Raw genomic sequence first — 21,553 nt, 5'->3', positions numbered from 1 at the left:
CACTCAGCAGCTAAAGCAACCTGACTTTTACCAAGGGCTTGTGGGAAATGGCGTTTTTATAATTGAATCATATGTTTATTTCTTTTTTTCTTTTTTCTTTATTTAATGATCAACAAACAGCATGGCAAATCTATAGTAAATGCAAAGGCTAAACATGGGGTCAGAACACTGATAGATATCATAAATCAGCTCACAAAAATGTTATTTAGGGTACATTATGGCTTAAATAGCTTTCATATTTTTAGAATATATAATTATTGTAAAATATTGTTTGATTTTATTTTTGAAAGTTAATAAAGATGGTTCATGGTTGGAAAACGTAGATTGTATTAATATGAATTGATAATAGCCTATAGCATTGATTTACTTTGGTAGAAGTCCAAACACATTTTTTATATGAAAAGAAAAAATCAGAATCAATATACTGAGAAATGAATGTAGGTTGTAGACATCTTGCCAAAATAAATGTCTTAAATCTTCTGGAACCAGTTGAAAAACTGAGCATCAGCGTCCTTTTTAATTTAATGATATGTGGTGATAGTGGGATTAAAGAATTATATGTACTCTGGGTGCCTTAAGTCAGTTTGTGCAAGATTACCTACCTTATGAATAGGATTGACTATGAACTCTATAATTACAAAATCAAGTTTATTAGATTTAACAGAAACACACACACACACACACACACACACACACACACACACACACACACACACACACCACAAAATCAATATTAGGGTTGATCATAAAAAACAAGATCTTAAAATAATTAGGCTATATATTAAAGCAAATATAGTAGGCCTACCTAATTTTACAATATAACATATTCATTATATATAACTATCAGTTCGAAAAAGATGAGATGTATATGAAATATATGTATGTTGTTATTTTATGTTATCAGTTACATGTTCTCATCAATATGTTATAAAAAAATCTATCACGTGACTAATTAATGTATTTTGACTTGCAGCTTTACCAATAACAACAACAACAACCTTAAATAATAATAATAATTCCACAAGTATTTAATTAGATTTTATTTTACCACACAAGGGTTAAAAAGTGTTACCTTTTACACATACACATGTTCATATAGACAGAGGCACAAACATACATAGACACTAGAAAACAAACACAAAAGACTACATTTTACAATGCCAGTGTTTGTGTTACATGCAACATATTGTATTTGCTTAATAACTTAAATGTCTGAATAGCTTTTAGTTTTTAATATTATTTAAAATGATGCTATAGTGTTTAAATTCATTAACAAAATACAGGAAAGTTTCCTTAGCTCCTGACTATCTTGCCTTATGTATATGGAATTTTCCAGAAATGATAACTAGTTGTATGATATACAGCATGTCATTTTCAGTCACTTAAATATAGCATTACATCAAACATATCTATTTTAACATTAATCTCAGGTTTCAATGATGTCAATCCAGAACATTCTATACAGTGAAAAATAGATTGGAAATACTTTCTTTTTCTTGTCCACAGAAAATCACACTTATATTTGGCATCCAGTGTGAATCTTTCTAACACACCAGATAAATTTTAAATATAAATTATTATTATTATTATTATCATTATTATTATTATTATGAAACACAGACACTTTAAACTGCTTGATACAATATTTACCACACATGCTCGCTTTCTCACATATATTTCTAAATAATAAAAGACCAAAAACATCTAAATAATGAGACTGTAACACAACTAAATGTCCTTCTAGTCTAGCATGTTTATTAAAGCTCTATTGTTTCAATAAAACAATACACAATGTAAAGTAACGGGATTGGCGACGTCACAGCGGTGCGACACTCATCTTTGTCAGTGAACAAAATGGCGTCTTACTGTTTGACTGTCACTAGGCTGCGGGTAAGAAAACCTTATATAACTTTCACGGAGCTTTTTCAACTATTTTGCTGTCAGTGAGTTGTGTGCTAACAGATACATGGTGTTGGGTGCTACAGTCGTCGTCTCTCACGGTCGAACGCACGGATAGATATAGCACCGAGCCGCCGCCGTTCAGGTCACCGTGTCCCCGTTTGACTCCTGACAGTGACGCATGTAACCGTTATAAACCGTGTCCGACCCGACGCCAACAAATATTAAAGCGTGTTGTTGTTTATTATTGTGTCAATTTGGGTCAATATCAGCTGTACTGACGCTGTAAAGGGGCTAAGGTGTACTAATATTTACAAGGTGATCACAAGGTTACGGAGTTATCTTAACGCGTAGTTAACGACGGCTCAGATTTATGCACGGCAGCGTGTTTATGATCATGTTGTGGTTGAGTTTGATCATTTAGAAAGCCCGTGACATTAAGTAAACACCGGTTTACAAAAGGATTTAAACATAGGTGAGTCATGTTGGCTGTGAGTGATAATGCAGCATTAATTCCCTCACATAACAGACCTACTTTCCATCACTCAGTGTTTCAGCTGAGCATAAGTCAGCAGAAACCTGTCAGTGTAAGTGTGTTTTATGTGTTGTCAGCTGGGAGACGTTTTTGCTGATTTTGTTGATGCTTCATTAAATTATTATCAAAATATTTTTTAAGTGAAAAATCAACTATTTTCACATCAATATTTACTTCAAATGTTGTAATCTGATTATAAAGGAGAAAATTACAGGTTGAAGAATATACCTGTTATATTAAATATTATACTAATGGTGATTTGAAAGGAGTTAAAAATGTTTGCCAGGTACTATAACATTTTATGAGTAAGCCTTGTGGAATGTGCTTGTGTTGCCAGAGTTTGTGATATCCTCCTTTAGTGAAGCTTTATGAGATAAAGTCATAGTGTTTTTCCATCTGAGGTCAATCAGCTGTCAAGCCAACAATGTAGTAAAGGCCAAAGTCTCAGCTTGGTTCAATTTAGTCTATACTCACCTTTCATGTTGAGTTTTATCATTAGACTCAGCATTCATTGCATGTTGTTGACATTATATACAATCTATGCTCTAAGGCAAGGTTCTTCATTAACCACTTACATCTGTTAATCTCTTAACATGCTGCCCAGTAGTTTTCCAGTGTGCTACGGTGTCCTCGTTCATGTGCCTAAGTGCTGTTTGTGTCACAGGATGGAGATTAAATGAGACTCTCTTGATTTAGCTGTCAATTAAAACAAACCTCATCTTTAAGTTGCAAGGGCAATGATGAACCCACACATAAACCTCCTGTTTCTGCAGATGAAATAGCGGAAAATGATCTGACCATATTTAGGTTGATCCATGCTGGCCATTAAAAAATTTTTTCTGGAGCTATGAAAACAACTTTTCAAATTTTCCACTGCTGCTGGTTTGTTTACGCTGATCTTTTTTGGAGCTCTCCGCTGGTTTTCTTTGCTGAGTCATGTGTGCACACTGGATAATCACATAACACATGACTTCCTCACATTCAGTGTATCACAATGGGCCATCCATAACATGACATTGTAACATTTTTAAATAGGCATTGCATTTTTCATGGTTCCTGGATCAAACAAACTGATTTTCAGTGAGTACGGGCGTAAAGGTGTTGTACTGGTCCCAGTGCTGACTTCACTGACAGTGTGTATGCACCTGTACATGTGCTCATACATAGTTAACAGTGTAAGGAGACTGTTGAATGCAGCCTGTGTATAAAACTATCAAGCACAGTCCAGCGGGAGAGGCTAACCCCTGCAATATGAGCTGAATCAACTTTCACCCAGTTTCCTCTGAGCACAGTGACTTTCCACTGAGCATCAACACTACAGGAGAGAAATGAGGAGTGTGAACAAAGATGTCCCTCATGTATCCCATAGGACCTGTTGGAATGAAGATGTCAAATAATACAACAATCAAAAATCTGAAACAGTGTCCAGATTAAACTTCTTATATTCAGTCTATTATTGACTTTCTGTCTGATTATTTTACTTTATAACAAAGCTGCACATTGCACACCTCCAGCACCTTAAAGCTGATGAAAAATGATGGTTTCTCTTGTGTCTACTGAAATATTTTTTACCAGATAGGTTTGAACAGGAGTTTGACCATCTGCTCTCATTACAAACACGAACGCAATCATCACATCTTCAAATTCAGTTCTCACAAGGGAAAAAGACACATTTTCTGTCTGACCTAATGTCAGTGTCTTCATCTAACCAGTCTGACTAAATTATTATTCTTTTTTTACTGGTGCCATTGTCCAGTGCAAGATCATTTTTAACTATCCTCACCCGTGATCCCATTCTTGCCTCCCCTTTCCTCTACTGTACATAGTTACTATATAACTCCAAATGTAACGTGCTGGCCCTAAACTGTACAATAAACCTTTTTTTATGGTGCCATTTCTCTAAGTTGTCTTGTTTCTTACTTTCTTGGTCTAGCTGGTCCTTGGAACCGGGGCAAGGCGCATTCATGTCACCGCAGCATTCAACGCCAAGGCCAAAGTGGCCATGAGCCGCTTTGAGCCTGGCTCCAGCATCAATTATGAGAAGATGCACGAGAACATCAACATTGTACGCAAGAGGTCAGCTGTCGCCCTTTTCAGAGACGCACACGCACTTACACACAGAGTCCCTGTTGAACGCAGCTCAGTCTCCAGAGGAATGGCTGGTGTTTATTACGGCGGCACAGTAAATCTTGTGACATTTGCAGCGTTGAAGTGTCAGAGCCAGAGGGGCCCACCGAGCTAACTTCGGATGACCGGGTGTTCCCCTCTTACTGAGCTGGCCAACGGCTGTGATCCAGGAATAGGAAAAGTCTTTTCTCTTGTTGTTATATTAGAGGAAGTGTCACCCCCAAAATGTTTTCTGTCCCAATCCCAGGCATTAGTTACATAATTCAAAGAACATGCTTGTGTAGATATCAGATTTATTGGGCCAGACTGATGAAAGCACGGAGGCATTAGAGTAGGATCGCAGATGGGCAAATTGATGTTAAACATTCTGACTCTACAAACACAACCCAAACATTTTTTTTTCCCACCACATCTTTCTACTGTTCCCCTCCACCAGGCTCAAGAGGCCTCTCACTCTGTCAGAGAAGATCGTTTACGGTCACCTGGATGATCCGGTCGGCCAGGAGATCGCCCGCGGCCGCACCTACCTACGTCTGCGTCCTGACCGCGTTGCTATGCAGGATGCCACGGCTCAGATGGCAATGCTTCAGTTCATCAGCAGCGGTCTGCCCAGGGTGGCCGTGCCCTCCACCATCCACTGCGATCACTTGATTGAGGCCCAGATCGGAGGGGTTAAGGACCTGCAGAGGGCTAAGGTGAGGACAGGCAGAGGGAGGATGGAGAGGGGTTAATGAGGTCATTCGGGGACGAAAGGAGGAAATGAGGATGAGTAAGGGGGGGGGGGGGGGGGGATATAAGAAGGATTAATGCAAGTAAGATATCAGCCTTGGATGTTATATTTTATGGTACAGTCATTGCAAATCTCCAATGCCAGATGAAAAAAAAATCTCTTTTGTTAGTATTTTTAATCCAGTCAGATGCATCATTTTGTGCCATGTTTTTTCAGTGTAACCAGATCAGACACTTCCTCAAGTGACAGACAGTCTTTGTCTAACAGGCTTATTTACTACAAAACAAAGGGTAAAAGAGGGCTATTAGTTGTGTGGTTTGGAAATGACAAAACTATTTGTGGCATGTAATTGTGATTTGGGGTTAAGGTGATTGGAGCTGGTTCAGGCTTTTATAGACACAAGCACAGACATACACACGCACACGCACACAGGCTCTGGCTTTTGTCTCAGCATTTTATGAGGGTTTGGCAGTGAGTTTGGCAACAGGTGCACATCTCTATTTCAGTTGGTGTTTATAGGCTGCAATTGGATTTTAAGATAACTTTAATACTGTTTATTGCAGTATATTTTGAAATGACAGAATTGCATAACGTATTGGAGTTTTTAAGATAAATTGTAAGAAAGTCAGATTTCTGCAGGTTTAAGATAATTTAGATATTGGTTGGGTTTGATTCTCAGGCAGAAGGGAGTGATGTGGTTCCAGATGCAGTTGCCTTTAACTGTGATCACAGTAGATGCAGTCAGTGTGGGTCAAAATCTGTCAGTTTGATCGAATGATCTATTTGACTCTCATCCCAGTCATTTCTCTTCCTGTCTAGGGGTCGGGTTAAATAGCAGGATGAAGTGCTGCAGCCATGTGTATTCTTTTATGATTACATGAAGGATATTAATGTATGTAAATGGACTCAACTGTCTTCTCCCTAATTACTCTTAACACAGGATCTAAACGAGGAGGTCTACAACTTCCTTTCAACTGCTGGAGCTAAATATGGAGTTGGCTTCTGGAAACCCGGCTCTGGAATTATCCATCAGGTACAGCACTCTGAAATTGTAGTGATTTTATAAATGGCTTTTCAAACTTTTCTACACATCGCAGGATCACAGCAGTCCAGCAAATATTAAAGTCCCAAGAGGAAAATGTGTTACTGACTCACTTTTCTTCAATAGATCATCCTGGAGAACTATGCCTATCCCGGAGTGTTGCTGATTGGTACAGATTCCCACACACCTAATGGCGGTGGCTTGGGCTCCGTCTGTATCGGAGTGGGTGGAGCCGACGCTGTGGATGTCATGGCTGGAATCCCCTGGGAGCTCAAGTGTCCCAATGTGAGTTCTTAGCATCATTTTGTAAATCAATTTTAATCTCATTGACTTTCATAACTTCTACCCTGTTCTCAACCACTGATCTCCACAAATCTTTATGTGTGTTTAAGCCTGTATGTGTTTGTCTTTCAGGTGATTGGAGTGAGGCTGACAGGCACCCTGTCTGGCTGGACCTCTCCAAAGGATGTCATCCTGAAGGTGGCTGGCATCCTGACTGTGAAGGGTGGCACTGGGGCTATTGTGGAGTACCATGGACCTGGAGTGGACTCCATCTCCTGCACTGGTAATGATTAGATACATCACGCTGCTAAAAAAGCATTGTCTGTGTTAAGATATTTAAATCTGAAACTTCTTCATTTCACATATTTCATTTGATTAGAGAACACATTTCTTTGACTTTGGTGCAGTATCATTTTCACAAAAGTCACAGTGACACGTTCCTTTTTCAGGAATGGCCACCATCTGTAACATGGGCGCTGAGATTGGAGCAACCACGTCCATTTTCCCCTACAACCACCGCATGAAGACATACCTGGAGAAAACTGGCCGCGGTGGTCAGTCTCTTACTCTTAGTTATTGTGTGTACAGTCTCTTCAGGTGATTCACTGTGTCACACCTTAATCTTTGTCTCCTTCTTCACTCCTACCATAGAGATTGCCTCTTTGGCTGATCAGTTCCAAGATGACCTTGTTCCTGATAAAGGCTGCGAATACGACCAGACCATTGAGATTAATCTGAGTGAGGTGAGTTAAAACATGTTGGACTCCTGTTATGTAATGCCAGACATTATTATTGTCCCAAATCCATTCCAACTCCAAATAATCTTCATACGCCTCTATTGAGTATTGAACTATAAATGAGACACGCATATACAATTCATTCTAAGAGGAGACATGTCTGACCGCCAGCACGAAACACAATATATCTCCACCCGACATTGGTTGCCATAGGATACAGCCAGCCTTATCAAAAACAGCTGCTTAATCCCAGCTGGCCTCAGTAGGCAGGGAGATGAGCGGCTCGGAAAGAGACAGGTCACGACCTTCTGCTCCCAGGACAGACAATGACCAGAGAATGACCCGAGAAACACAAATATTTCCCCCACACAGCAGCCGTTCTTATTCAGTCACACACGTTTGCCTTGTTTTGTTCTGTGTGGTTATAATTCTGTGTGTGAATAAGGTTTCTTAATGTAATATTATAAGCTTTCGAATTTAAAACTATATTGATATCATACTCAAACTTCCTTCATGAGGCCTTGTTTCTCTCCTTTACAGTTGAAGCCCCACATCAACGGGCCGTTCACCCCGGATCTGGCCCACCCTGTGTCTGAGATCGGGGCTATTGCTAAGAAGAGCGGCTGGCCCCTGGAGGTTAAAGTCGGTCAGTATTTGTGTATAAGTTTACAATTTTTAATTTGTAATGCTTCACCTGGAGAAATTTGATATGTCTTCCTTTGTTCCTACCACCTGTGTTATTGACCAGATATGATGCGGTCACATTACAGCTGTGTCACATAGCTGATGGTCTTCTCAAGTGTCTTACCAGAATGAGCACTATGTAATTCCAGTCTTTGGAAAAAAACTATTTGTGGCATTGGACAGAATGACTGGAGTGTAGGTGGTCAAGATGTGCCAATACAGGCTTGCTTGTCTTTTGTGTCGTCTCCCCTTCAACAATTTCCTTGCATTTTATATGCAAGGTGTGTTATTAAAAATGGATGCCACCGTAACCGCACACTCCTTGGCTTTAGCTTCCTCGTTCTCAGTTCTCCTCTTGCAAACATTGAACTTGGCTCTTGCAGGTCTGATTGGCAGCTGCACCAACTCCAGCTACGAAGACATGGGCAGAGCAGCCTCTCTGGCCAAGCAGGCTCTGGATAAAGGTCTGAAGTGCAAGGCCCAGTTCACAGTCACCCCTGGTTCTGAGCAGATCCGAGCCACCATCGAGAGGGACGGATATGTGAGTTTGAATCTCACGCTACATAAAGTTAAATTTAAGGAGTGACATATTATTTTGGTAGTTTGTCCTAGTGTGTTTTTTTTATTTATTTACAGTATATTTTGTGTTTAAAGATGCAGGAAACAGTTTCACAAATTCATGTCGTCCCTCTCACAGGCCAAGATCCTGAGTGATGTTGGTGGAATTGTACTCGCCAATGCTTGTGGACCCTGCATTGGACAGTGGGACAGGTATGCACCTCATTTGGAAATGGAAATGTTTTTCCCCACTAGCAGCAGAATCATTGTGGATCAGTTCTGTCCAGAGCAAAATATCTTACTATCGCCACAAACCTTCAACCTTTTGTTTGCTATTATTCCTAATGACCCCCCTGGAGTTTCTTTTTAGTAGGGGTCTCATAGTATCATATATAAAATTCAGATAAAAGCTTAACATATGCTGTGTTTTGACTCTCTTCAGGCAGGATGTGAAAAAAGGAGAGAAGAACACCATCGTTACTTCCTACAACAGGAACTTCAGTGCCAGGAATGATGCTAACCCTGCTACTCATGCTTTCGTCACCTCCCCTGAGGTAAGAAGTACTGCAGGTTTAATGACGAGCAAAATACAAGCTCAACTATTCATGATTACCATAATTACATGGTCATCAATACACATACTTACATAGACACATCACAGTAGGTGTGTATCAGTGGAGTACTTTACAATAAAACCCTTGTTTCTATATTCCTTACTAACTTAGGTGATCTAAACTGATCTAAATATATATGTAACTGTTATGTCATTTAATGTAGATTGTCACAGCCATGGCCATCGCCGGAACCCTCAACTTCAACCCCGAGACAGACTACCTGACTGCTTCAAACGGAGAGAAGTTCAAGCTGGAGCCCCCCCATGGTGACGAGCTCCCCTCCAAAGACTTCGACCCGGGCCAGGACACCTACCAGCATCCTCCAGCTGAGAGCAGCGCTGTCAAGGTGATTTCACTGTTAAGATGCAGCATGTACTCTCAACAGCCCAAAAAGAGGGACAACACTGATGTTAAAGACTTTTTAGTTAGGTTAACATCTTCTGTCATAACCTAAAAAGAGTTTGAACACGTACATGAAAGAGCAAGCACAGTCACAGCATGATCAAGCCTTGTTTTGTTTCTTTTTGGTGTTCATATAAAATTCAGTTTGATCTAGAAGTTGTCTGTTCTTTTGGAAATATACTTGAAAGAACTTTTTATACGTCTCACACTGATTCGCTATTGTTCAGGTGGACGTGAGCCCATCCAGCAACCGCCTGCAGCTGCTGGAGCCCTTCGACAAGTGGCACGGAAAAGACCTGGAAGACCTGAGGGTCCTCATTAAGGTGAGAGGAGGAGAGCGGCACCAATCACAGCCAGTCTATTGTTAGTCCAGGGTTGTCATCACTAGACTGATTTGGAAAAGCTGCCATCAGTCAAGTTCTGTTATTTCATTCTTACTTCCCTGTCCTTAATATCTCCTGCTGTACCTCCTCTGTGTTCCTCTGCGGCTGTAGGTGAAGGGAAAGTGCACCACTGACCACATCAGCGCCGCCGGGCCCTGGCTGAAATTCCGTGGTCACCTGGACAACATCTCCAACAATCTGCTGATTGGCGCCGTTAACATTGAGAATGATGCCGTGAACAAGATCAAGAACCAGCTGACTGGAGAGTACGGAGGTGTGCCAGATGTGGCTCGCCATTACAAGGTGAGAAACAATTGTTTTCTGGATGATACATCGGCTTAAAATGCTTATTAGGGCTAAAAATCACCAACCAAAATGCTTATTTGCATTGTATTATTTTCCCAGGAACATTTCCCCTGCACTTCATTTATGTATTTGATAGAAATCCTGATCAAAATGTAAATTTTTTCTCGATCTTTGCTCAATTTTGTAATCCAGGCCAACGGAGTGAACTGGGTGGTTGTTGGAGATGAGAACTACGGAGAGGGATCCAGCAGAGAGCATGCTGCTCTGGAGCCAAGACACCTGGGAGGACGCGCCATCATCGTCAAGAGCTTTGCCAGAATCCACGGTATGTTTCAGGCCTCAGAGAGAAAAAAAACCCCATCAAACTGTCTCTTGCATTTTAAAGTTATCCTGGCATCACTGGAGTCATGCGCAGTTTTATCACACTTACTTACTCAAACCATTAGTTTATTTTGTCTGCTGAAGGCAGAGGCAGCAGGGAAGCAAGATCTTAATAGATGTGATTGCTGGTGTCCAGAGCAAATTGATGATTATTTAGTCTGACATGTTTACAGTCTGCTAGAATGAGAATGTCTCCCGCAGTGTCTAAGAGAGTCTCCAAGCTATAAATACAGTCCATTAGTGGCAGCTTTGTTGCATATAGGAGAGTGTTGAAAGACTGGCTGTAGGTAAAAGGACGGATGAAAGCTCGTCTGATCTGAGGAAATGTTTTTCATGTGTGTGAAAAGATTTCATCACAACCTTCAGAAACACACAAAATAAAATGTTGCTTGTAGCTGATACAGTTTACAAAGCTTCTCCACATCACATGGTCTTAAAGAAAAAGATTTCTAACAGCATGGATTTTGAGTAAATGTAAAAGCAAAAGAGAGAGTCCTTGTGTGGTTATCTGATGGAAATACAGAATGAGTCAATATCTCTTTAATTATTCAATCTTTTGTCCTCCGTGCAGAGACTAACCTGAAGAAGCAGGGCCTGCTGCCTCTGACTTTTGATGACCCCAGCGACTACGAAAAAATTCGCCCTGATGACAAGATTTCAATCACCGGGCTGCAATCTTTTGTTCCCGGCAAGGTGAGAAATATTCTGCAGAAATGAAACATTGATCCAAAATACATTCCAACTTCTCTTAACATTATCTAGACACTAAAAGTTGTCTTGAAATTCTTCATCCAGTATTTCGAGTACGGTCTGACCAATGGATTTATGAGACTGATGCTGATACTGTTATTAAGGAGTAAATATTCCAATATCGCTGTACCGGCAAATAATCTTATCGAAAATATACATAAATACACATTTTTTGCAATGATTCCTCAGATGTGGTTATTAAACGCTTGTGACAAAGTAATGCAGGTATGATATTTAACAGTTAAACAATAAACTTTGTTGTATGAAATTACATCAGTGCACTGAAACAATGAACTTTATTGGGAATTTAATAATTATAATTATAATTGATTATGAATAAAATTTTAATGAAGAAAAAGGATCAAATATATGTAAGCACTCCAACTATTCAATGCCCAGATTGGAGGAAGGGTAAGGAGTGAAGGAGAACTGTGTAAATGACTCTCACGTGGTCTTGTTTGCCTCTTCCAGCCCCTGACAGCAGTGATCAAGCACGGCGATGGCAGCCAGGACTCCATAACCCTAAACCACACCTTCAATGAGACCCAGATCGAGTGGTTCAAGGCTGGCTCCGCCCTCAACAGGATGAAGGAGCTCCAGTAATTGGCGGAGAGATGGGAGGCAGGGCCCGTAGGGGCCGTCGAGGGGCCTTGGTGTGGGTTAAAGAAAGGGGAGAAATGTGGGCCTAGAGTGGGGCTTCGCAAAGAGGAAGAGACGGTGTGAATGGTAGATAGTAACCAGATCTGGTTTAGGGACAGCTGTAGTCATGCTCAGTTAAAGAAAGACTGCACGCACGCACATACACACACACACATACAAGGTCGCTGTACAGATGAAAAGCGCACACACAAGCACGCACATGCACAGACAGGATTACTGTGAAAGCACTTCCCGGTTGAAAGAAAGAATCACACATTTGCACATAATTGCAGAAGCATAGCTGTGTGTCTCCATTTTTAGGCAGCGTCGCTTATACTGGCAGCACTCCTCCATTTAAAATCTGATTCGTCAAGCGTTATTTGTTCATCGAGTGTAACCCTTTAGCGCTTTGTCGGTATCATACACAAACGCTCATCTTTCTCCATCGAAGGGAGTTGTATAATTTTTCACGTGATATTTTTATGACAGGTCAGTATCACTGCTGTATATCTAAAAAACATGTCATTTTAAGCTCACCTCTAACAACAGGCTGCATTAACATTACTGTATTGTGCATAATCAGCCACACTGGTTTTTTAGTCACACTTGAATCAGTTAAGTTGGGTATAGATAAAGATATCCAAAAACAGCTGTGAGACAGTGAAGTGTGAACTGTTGAATCCAGCCCAAGACTAGAAAAATATTACAAATTTATACCTCTGTAATGTTATCTCCATCCAAACAGCTCAATAAGCTGACTTATATGAATGTAATGTTTTCCTTTTGTAATCTCCACACCTGAAAAGTGGATCTTTTCTAGGTTATCTGTAGCTATAATATACCAAATGGTTCTTCCTGTAGAGAGCTGTGAGGGTTTTTCGCTGCTTTCTGATGTGATTAATGACTTGAACAAATGTTTCCTCGGTCACCACTGATTGGAACCACTCTGTAAACAAACCACCGGGGCTCACTTATTTACTGTAAACAGCATCAGCGGCGAAAATCCCTCGGCCCCCACGCTCCTACTGTAAGTCGTAGTACATCTGCAGCCCACTCTGCTCTCACTTAGACTGAGACGCTGCTTTTGTTCCACTTTGTTTCGACTGCGGTTTCACTCCGGTACATTTTGGTCAGATGTGAATCTCTACACTCCCTGCTGCTCTTCCCATGCTCTCTCTTCTCGCATCACATAACCCTCCATTGTGTTAAAAAAAACGTTCCTATGTGGTGGTCTCTCAAGCTAGAGCACATAACGCTAGTGTGTTAGCGCTGGCCTCGCCATTTTTTTAAATGTTCATCTGTACTTTGTTCTGTGTGTGTTTGTGTGTGTGTGTGTGTGTGTGTGTGTGTGTGTGTGAGATGCATGACTGATTTGATCAGGTTAACATCGGTCTGTGTTTGCAGCTGTCTGTCCCTCTTTGCTCATCCTGCCTAGCTTTCAGGCCGGCTCATGCGGTCCAAACCACAACCTGATACGTTTGTTGCAATTGGCTGTTCTTAGACAGTAAAGCTGCACTGGATCAGATCTCTAGCAAATAAAGAGAAGAGTATTGCACTGCAGATTAACCCCTGTTTAACCCCGAAAAACACCGGAAAAACAGTGTAATAAACACTCCTCTATAGTAGATTGTTTGTACAGTCTCCCTTCTAGATTAAAGCCTCACAGATCAGCAGGTGGTACGGCTCAGGCTGTCATGCTAACATAGTGTCTCAGTGTTTATCAGCCGCCCCTCACTTTCATCTGGAGCTGCCTGTGTGTGAAATTGCCTCGTGTAGCTGTAATGTGAGACTACAGGGCGTATTTGTCTTTGAACTGAATGTTTTTTTCTTTCCAGGTTGAGGTTTGGTCCTCCATAGCATGAGAAGGCCTCCTGTCTTCTTACACAAACTAACGCACAATCTAGTGTCCAGACGCCTGGATTCTAGCACTTTGTAGAATTAGAAAAGTAGTTTTTATTTTAGGTGTGCTTTGCCATGCATCATTTATCCTTCGCAAAATGTTTTAATCCTCAGTGTACATCTTCGTTGCGTGCGACTCAATAGGACAGACATACAACTTGTACTGCTCATTATCAAGACATGAATCCTTCGACAGTAGAAAGATTTAGATTCAGGATCATTCTTTTAGTAGATTTGGTAACGCCATGATGTACACATAGCGTGCGCCACTGAAACAGCGTGGTTATATATTTTTATGGGCATAGGGATGTTGGATGTCCTTGCTGGAGTAGTGCTGATGCAGAAAGTCTATTATAAATATCTCACCATTCATTTTGATTGACAATTACAATTACAGACAGTTGATAATTACACTGCTTGAGGTTAATCCACATATATTTAAACGTCACTGAGTTTGGTCCTGTGTGTAAATGATGTGATATATATAGTTGCACTTTGTATAGGGGCGTGTATATAAGTATTATATGATAATAAAGAGATATATATATTAATAAATAAATAGAGATCAAGAGACATGCAGTAAGCTGCCTATCTAAATGAGAGCAGTTAACTCTTGAAACAAGATGTAATGTATTGTCCCCCTTCTGTCGTCATTATTAAAGTGAATCTCCATTAATGTAATGGTTTCACGAACCAGTTGACAGGTGGATTGTGGGTTTTGACAGTGAGAAAAGGGACTTGTTATATTTTTGGAAAAGGTGAGTCATGAAGGCTTTAGTTTAGTTTTCTTAATTTTTAGTTTCACATAGTTTTTCAGGACAGAAAGATTTGAAACAGCAAGAGTGTTTTCAAGACTCTTTGCTGTTCATACAATCAACCGCTAAACACTTTTAGGATCATCACAAAAATGGTTTTATGTCCCCATTACACTCATCACTTCGGTGGTGAAACACTCCACGTCAGGTTGTCAGAATTAAACTGCCAAAGATGCCTAATAAAAATATATGGATGTGAGGAAGTTGTGGTTATCCATGAGATGTTGTTGTTGTTGCTGTGCATGGCCCATTTACATGTGAATTTTGAAAGAATATCACCATGTCCATAATGATCCGAATATGTACAGGGTGTTTTTTTTCTCCCAGCATACTTGATTAGATTTCATCATCTTCAAAATACTGATTCATTTCAACTTTCCTCTTTTAGCACATTTTATAGCGCAGCTTGTGATGCATTTTGCTTATACTGTGATGTAAGATAAGGATTTGTTGTTCACTGGTTCAGGTCTTTTGAGTTTTTAAAAAGCACCACTGTAAAGTGACAAATCAAATAATGATGTTCATGAAGACATTGTGTGGTAGCATGCCCATTGTGTCATTTTGTACTCAGGTGTGCTTTGTTTGGTCAGGCTTCCTCCGATGTGTTTGAAATCAGTTCTTTAACACGCTTCAAATGACCAGATGTTATTTATAGTGATGATACCCCTCACACTCCTGTTTTAAAATTCAACTTGATTTTGTAAAACTAGATGATTTAAATGCTTGCAGTTTTATAGCTCGCAAGACATCAAACATCTTGACATCTTTACAGTATAAATGGTAAATTAATAAAGATAAAATTCTGAAATGGCTGTTGTTGTGTTTCTCATTGTTTAATATGATCATGTGATCATCATTATTGTATTGTTACAATTCATGTACAGGCAGCTGAGGAAGAATGGGTTTCAGTTCAAAGTTAATAAGCTGCCATTAAGTCTGTTGAAATACATTCACTGATATTCACTTGTTTATTGAATAATGTCCACCTACACTTTCAAAACCATAATTACAACTCTGAAATATTATCATACTTGTTCAGTATGTACTTCAATATACTCTCACATGTATTTTATATGCCTGTAATATGTACACACACATATATATATATACTGTAGATTGACTGTAACTAACTTTACTACATCAATACACCGTATCAACTTGACTGGCATGCACACAGCATTTTACCAGGTTATATCATGCTATGTATTGCAGGGTTTGAATATGGTGTTATATTTTAGTCAGTGTTCAGTTTTTAGTTCAGATGTTAGTAATTTGTTTCTTTTTCTTTAAAAATCTGTCATATTTACAACAAAGAGCTTTAAAGTGCACAGTAGGAGTTGGTTTCTGGGTGCATCAATGATTAATGAAGGGGACTAAAAGTAGCTCAGGAGATGTTTACTACTACTGACATGCACTGTGGAAGATAACATAAAAGCACAGTGGTCATAGAACTACATGTGTTTAATGTACCTCTATGTGCACTGCACCTCATGTAATTCAGCCATGCAAACACTTTCCCATTTGTTTTTCACTTCAATTACATATTGTTTTACTCTCAAACTTCACAGCGTGGTACCTTAATTAAATAAGTGGGGAAAAACCTGCTAAAAAAAGAATTGAAATTGCATAAATGATCTTTAATTTAAGCTTTAAAGTGAACTACATGAATGGATTTAATTTAATTCTGATATAAATACATAGTTTTAAAATGTTTATAAGCAACTGCATTACATTTAAAATGCATAGAAAAATACAAACAAACAAAAAAAAATCACAAGGATAGAAAACTGATTAAAAAAAATATAGCCTGACAAATAGGCTATTTAAATATTAATATAGACAGAGATGATAAATAACCAGGATAAATAATTGATTTAAGTGTTGAGGCAGATATAGTTTTAGCATAAAGTTCAAATTCCTTAAAGAACAGTTTTAAATAATGAAAAAACAAACAGTACATAATGGTAATGCAAAGGGAAAATAACAGCACACTGTGCCTTTAAGTTTTGCGACGTGTCGTAAAAATGTCGCTATCGTAAACAATCACGTGGAAACATCATGGATGTGTTTGACTGTTCTGCAGATTATTCTTCCTCTGCGTGTTGTCTTTAGCTTAATTTTGAGCACTTTTTGTGTTTATTTTTAAAGTAAAGCAAGAAATGTCCTGAAAAGAAGTGGCAGCTGACACAGATCAGGCCGGAAGTTGTAGCAGCGCTGCTCTGTGTGTGAGAGTGGGACTGTGATAGAGTTCTAGAGAGTACCTGCTCACAGTCTACATCATGTTTGTGTTGGTGGAGATGGTCGACACGGTCAGGATCCCTCCGTGGAACTTTCAGAGACAGCTGAACGACGCCATAGCAGAGGAGCTCAACAAGAAGCTGGCCAACAAGGTGTGTGAGAGTGTGTGTAAGAGTGTGTGTGAGAGTGTGTGTGAGACACTTCAGTTAAAAATGAACCAAGCTGAACTGATAAAGCTGAACTTTGAGCACAGCTGTATCTGCTCCTCAGGTGGTCTACAATGTCGGCCTCTGCATCTGCTTGTATGACATCACCAAACTGGAGGACTCCTATATTTTCCCAGGAGATGGAGCCTCACACACCAAAGGTATGATGATGATGAGGATGATGATGACGACATACACTCACTGGCCACTTTATTAGTTACACCTATGGAAGCTAATGCAATCCAATACAATTGAAGTTCATTGTTATATTTTGTCCACCCCATTAACTTACATAAAGGGGGCAAAATATTAGGAACACCATTCAATATAATGCACTAGTACACCACCATCACCTACTATGACCTCAATAATAAACATTAAATAGAATGATCATCTTTCTGGTTCATTAAGGTATAATTTAGTGCAGAGCTGTTGTATTTGATTGCAATAGCTTGTAACTGAATGAGGATCATTCTTTCATCTGCACACACTCTTGATGAGATTATTCATTCATAAAAAATTTACTTTTATTCCTTATGATTTCACAAACCGAGTTATAACTTAGCCCTTCTTCTAATATTCTAGTATATATCGTAGTAGTAATATATAGTTTTAATTTGTGTAGTGGACTTTGTGCTTTATTGGCACCATAATTGTTTTTTCTTTTTCATGTGTTTATTAGGGCTGGGCCAAAAAAATCGATTTTTATATTAATCGTGTATGAGAATTGATTTTTATGTATTTACTTATTTATTCATTAATTTTTTTTTTTTTTTGATAAGATGTTGGCAGATGAGAATGTTTTTTTTGTGAGGGCAGGTGCACAGTTTTAAAAATAAATCTCACAAACTGATATTGTCTGTATTGTTTTTTGTAAATATGACTTATGATGTATTATCAAGTGTTTGGTTCAACCTGTTCTTGTTTAAGGAAAGAAAATCACAATAATTGAAATATAAAATCGCAATACTTGGTCAAATTGAATCACAATACTTGTTTAATCAGATTCGCAATTTAAATCGAATCGGGACCCAAAAAATCGTTAAAGAATCGAATCGGCACAAAAGCATATCGTCCCAGCCCTAGTGTTTATATGTCAGTCCTGCTAATATATTGTGTGAGAAAGAGTTGGTGTTAGGATGTTACCAAAGTAGAAATGAAACCCTCTCATTATCAGACTGATAGAAACACTTACATACAGATCAAAGTGAGATATAAGGGTCATTCAACCCACCTACTTTCATTGTGATGGGTGATTCTGGAGAAATGTGGTGCTTATCAGAAGCTTTCATACCAAGTTAAGAGTAGAAAAACACATAGTGATATACAGATAGGCTGAAACCCCCTTATTGCCACTGCTAGTATTCAGATCTAAGGTTACAATTACAATGTGGGTTAACAGACTGTTTTCTGACTGTCACCCACTGATTCATTCCCTTGCTTCTTCTCTCAGTTCATTTCAGGTATGTTGTTTTCCACCCTTTCCTCGATGAGATCCTGGTCGGCAAGATCAAGTACTGCAGTCAGGAGGGAGTTCATGGTAATGTCTGAGTTTCTCATTTTCATTTCAGTGTGTTTTGATTAAATCTCCAGAAATATATATTCATAAATTCACTCTGAAAAACCTAAAAAGAAGGAAATGCTGACAGTTATATTCTCTATTTATGTACTAGTTGTTTGGTCTTGTGAAAAACACAACAGACCCTTTCTAGAGGCAGTGTTTGGTTTGGAAATCATCACATGGGAGAAACAGGAAATAAAAAATTCTGTTTGAAAAATTGCCTCATGAATAATTAATTATCAAAATAGTTGTGTATTCATTTTATTTGAATTGACAAATCAAGTAATTTGATTATAAGGAACATATTTAAGTGAAATTTGTATTTTTTTGTGGCTTAATATAACTCCATCATTGTAATTAACACTTTTACCTTTTTGCCTTATTGTATCCATTGTGCTGCCAGTGCCTACACAATTGTAACCTGGTTAAATGCATTACAAAACAACTAATATAAGAGTCTCATTAGGATCTGAGTAGTCTTGCAATATCACACAGTCTGAGATCTCCGCCTACTGAAGTCTGGGGATTTCTAAATGTACAATAGTTACTTGATTGGTAGCGAGAACTATGCCCCAGAATTATCCTTAGTCTGTATGAGTGAAGCGTTCAAACACTGACCTATGAGTCTGGGATCTGAGGAGTTAATTTGGTACAAAGATATAACTAACATGTCCTATGTGTGGAGCAGAGATGTCACATTGACAGTATCAAAGTCTCATGTAACTGTCCTGCACTGCACTTCCTGTCTGCTCTGGTTTCATTTACTGTGGATCTCAAGCAGCAAAGCCAGCAGCTTTAATATTAGCTGAGTCACACTTGGCTCATCATGGAGGGAAAATATGCCTTCAATTACTCTGAGGAAAAAACAAAAAAGACTCACTTATATTTTTACAGATTTCATGGTGTCTTTCACTTGCAACTAGAAATAAAAGATGCTCAATATATCTTGTCTGGTGCATGCAGTATTTGAAGATGTCCGTCTTTCCTCTTGTATGTTCATATTTTCTCTTTGGTTTAATTATAAGCACATGTGTGACTTTTTGCCTCTGCCTCTGTATCTTATGTGGCTTTTCTAAATCTATTGTTGTTGAATGTTTGAATGATAATGAGAGCCGGTGCATGTAAAACACCGATCTGCATCCTAAAGGCTCCCATGTGGTCCCTGCTTCCTGGCATGATCACTGACTGCAGTGTGTTATCTTTCCCATCCACAGTGACGATGGGCTTCTTTGATGACGTTCTCATTCCACCAGAGTCTCTTCAACAACCTGCAAAATTGTATCCTCGCCTCAATTATTCTGTCAGATGAAGTGAAGCGCTGTGGTTTCATCTCAGCAACAGTTTTCCTCTCATAATATTTATGCATCCCACATGATTTGAATCGTACTGATCTAGAAGTGATGGTGACTGTAGTTAAGCTGTTGAGTCTTCCTTAGCTACAGATTCAGTGATGAAGCAGAGCAAGTTTGGCTTTGGGAGTATGAGACGGACGAGGGGGCCCACGACCTCTACATGGACCAAGGAGAGGAGATCCGTTTTCGGGTGACAGATGAAGTCTTTGTGGACACGTCACCTACGGGCCCGGCCACGGCAACCACAGCAACAGCGCCACAACCGGGACAGTCTACGGCACCGCCAGCAGAGGTCAGCGGGGAGAAGAAGGAGGCGCCGTACACTCTGATTGTAAGAACGCACTTCATGACTAACACACTGTTACATCACCAGGTCAAACTGAAAACTATTAAACTGTGAAACTGCTAAAACAAAAGCTTCACAACCATCTGACCCTCAGTGGTGTTGTTTCAGGGGACCATCTGTGACCCGGGGCTGGGGCTGCTGTCGTGGTGGAACAATTAGCACCGCAGAGGAAGACAACGATGTCTGGGTTTTTTAACCAACAGATTGACCATCATGACTGATCGGGGCGGTCAGCTGGAGACGCCGAGCCCTGTTGTTTCAGTACAGGACAGGGTCAAGAGACATATTGGAGCTGCCGTCTGAAACTAGATCAGGCTGGTGTCAAAGTGACTCATGACACATCTGGACACTGAGATGGACTTTATTGTAAATACTGACCTTTACATACCAGCTTCATGTTAACATGGAACACTTACCGTTGATTGATGAACATTCAGATTCAGTTGATACATTTCACATGAGAGTTTGACCCCAAATAAAAAGGAAAGAAGAATAAATGAAGTCATTAATCATTTGAATCATATAATCTATTGAATCATAATAGCATCACCACTTAATGAGAGTCACCTCAACAAAGTAGGTGCAGTTTAAAACTGGATTTTCAGTTATAAACAGCACCTACGTCTGTGGTGCTTAATGATGTGAGAACTGGTTTGGACACTGTGGTCCAGTTAGTCCTACACTAAAGACGAGATTGTGTGAAAATATCTATTGAGAAACAACTCTAGTCTTGGACTAGACTTAATCCATCTGGGAAGTTGCCCTTCTGAGTTTTAGTAGTTAATCAATGAAATACGAAAAATGAGGCTGAGTGACATTTTTGTTGATGTTAATTGACGTGTGGGTTAGATGTCTAATGTGTTTGTGGCATCTTGATCAAAATCAAAGAAAAAAAATTTTTGGGAGTCATATTTTAAAGATTTGCTTTTTATTTAAAATAAAAGAGCCACACCAGTTTTTATTTCACACAATGTCCATTTATTTAACAGCTTTTTGTATTTGTTGTGTCTCACAGTAAAAGGACGTATCATCAGCGTGAGTGTCGTGATTCCTGAATTTGTCATTTG

The 21,553-nt window shown here is 39.4% G+C and overlaps 2 protein-coding genes across 2 annotated transcripts; both read left to right on the top strand.

The window, feature by feature from the left end:
• The first annotated feature begins 1,854 nt into the window (after positions 1 to 1,854).
• On the top strand, positions 1,855 to 12,545 carry LOC128379064 (aconitate hydratase, mitochondrial-like). The gene is made up of 18 exons (XM_053338678.1): positions 1,855 to 1,890; positions 4,368 to 4,510; positions 4,998 to 5,256; positions 6,232 to 6,324; positions 6,460 to 6,618; positions 6,748 to 6,898; positions 7,065 to 7,169; positions 7,267 to 7,358; positions 7,893 to 7,998; positions 8,420 to 8,577; positions 8,734 to 8,807; positions 9,037 to 9,148; positions 9,372 to 9,554; positions 9,838 to 9,933; positions 10,105 to 10,296; positions 10,492 to 10,624; positions 11,252 to 11,373; positions 11,902 to 12,545. The coding sequence occupies exons 1-18, from the start codon at positions 1,855 to 1,857 to the stop codon at positions 12,031 to 12,033; spliced, it is 2,346 nt and encodes a 781-aa protein (XP_053194653.1). The 3' UTR covers positions 12,034 to 12,545.
• A 4,316-nt stretch (positions 12,546 to 16,861) lies between these two features.
• On the top strand, positions 16,862 to 21,033 carry polr3h (polymerase (RNA) III (DNA directed) polypeptide H). Its single transcript, XM_053338687.1, has 6 exons — positions 16,862 to 17,173; positions 17,292 to 17,388; positions 18,681 to 18,767; positions 20,003 to 20,066; positions 20,237 to 20,471; positions 20,595 to 21,033. Exons 1-6 carry the CDS (start codon positions 17,063 to 17,065, stop codon positions 20,643 to 20,645), a joined length of 645 nt encoding a protein of 214 aa, XP_053194662.1. The 5' UTR covers positions 16,862 to 17,062; the 3' UTR covers positions 20,646 to 21,033.
• The last annotated feature ends 520 nt before the right edge of the window (positions 21,034 to 21,553 follow it).

This window comes from Scomber japonicus, chromosome 18 (assembly GCF_027409825.1).
Source record: "Scomber japonicus isolate fScoJap1 chromosome 18, fScoJap1.pri, whole genome shotgun sequence".
Classification (NCBI taxonomy): Eukaryota; Metazoa; Chordata; class Actinopteri; order Scombriformes; family Scombridae; genus Scomber; species Scomber japonicus.
The sequence above is the reverse complement of the archived record's forward strand: the minus strand, read 5'-3'. Positions and strand labels throughout refer to the sequence as shown.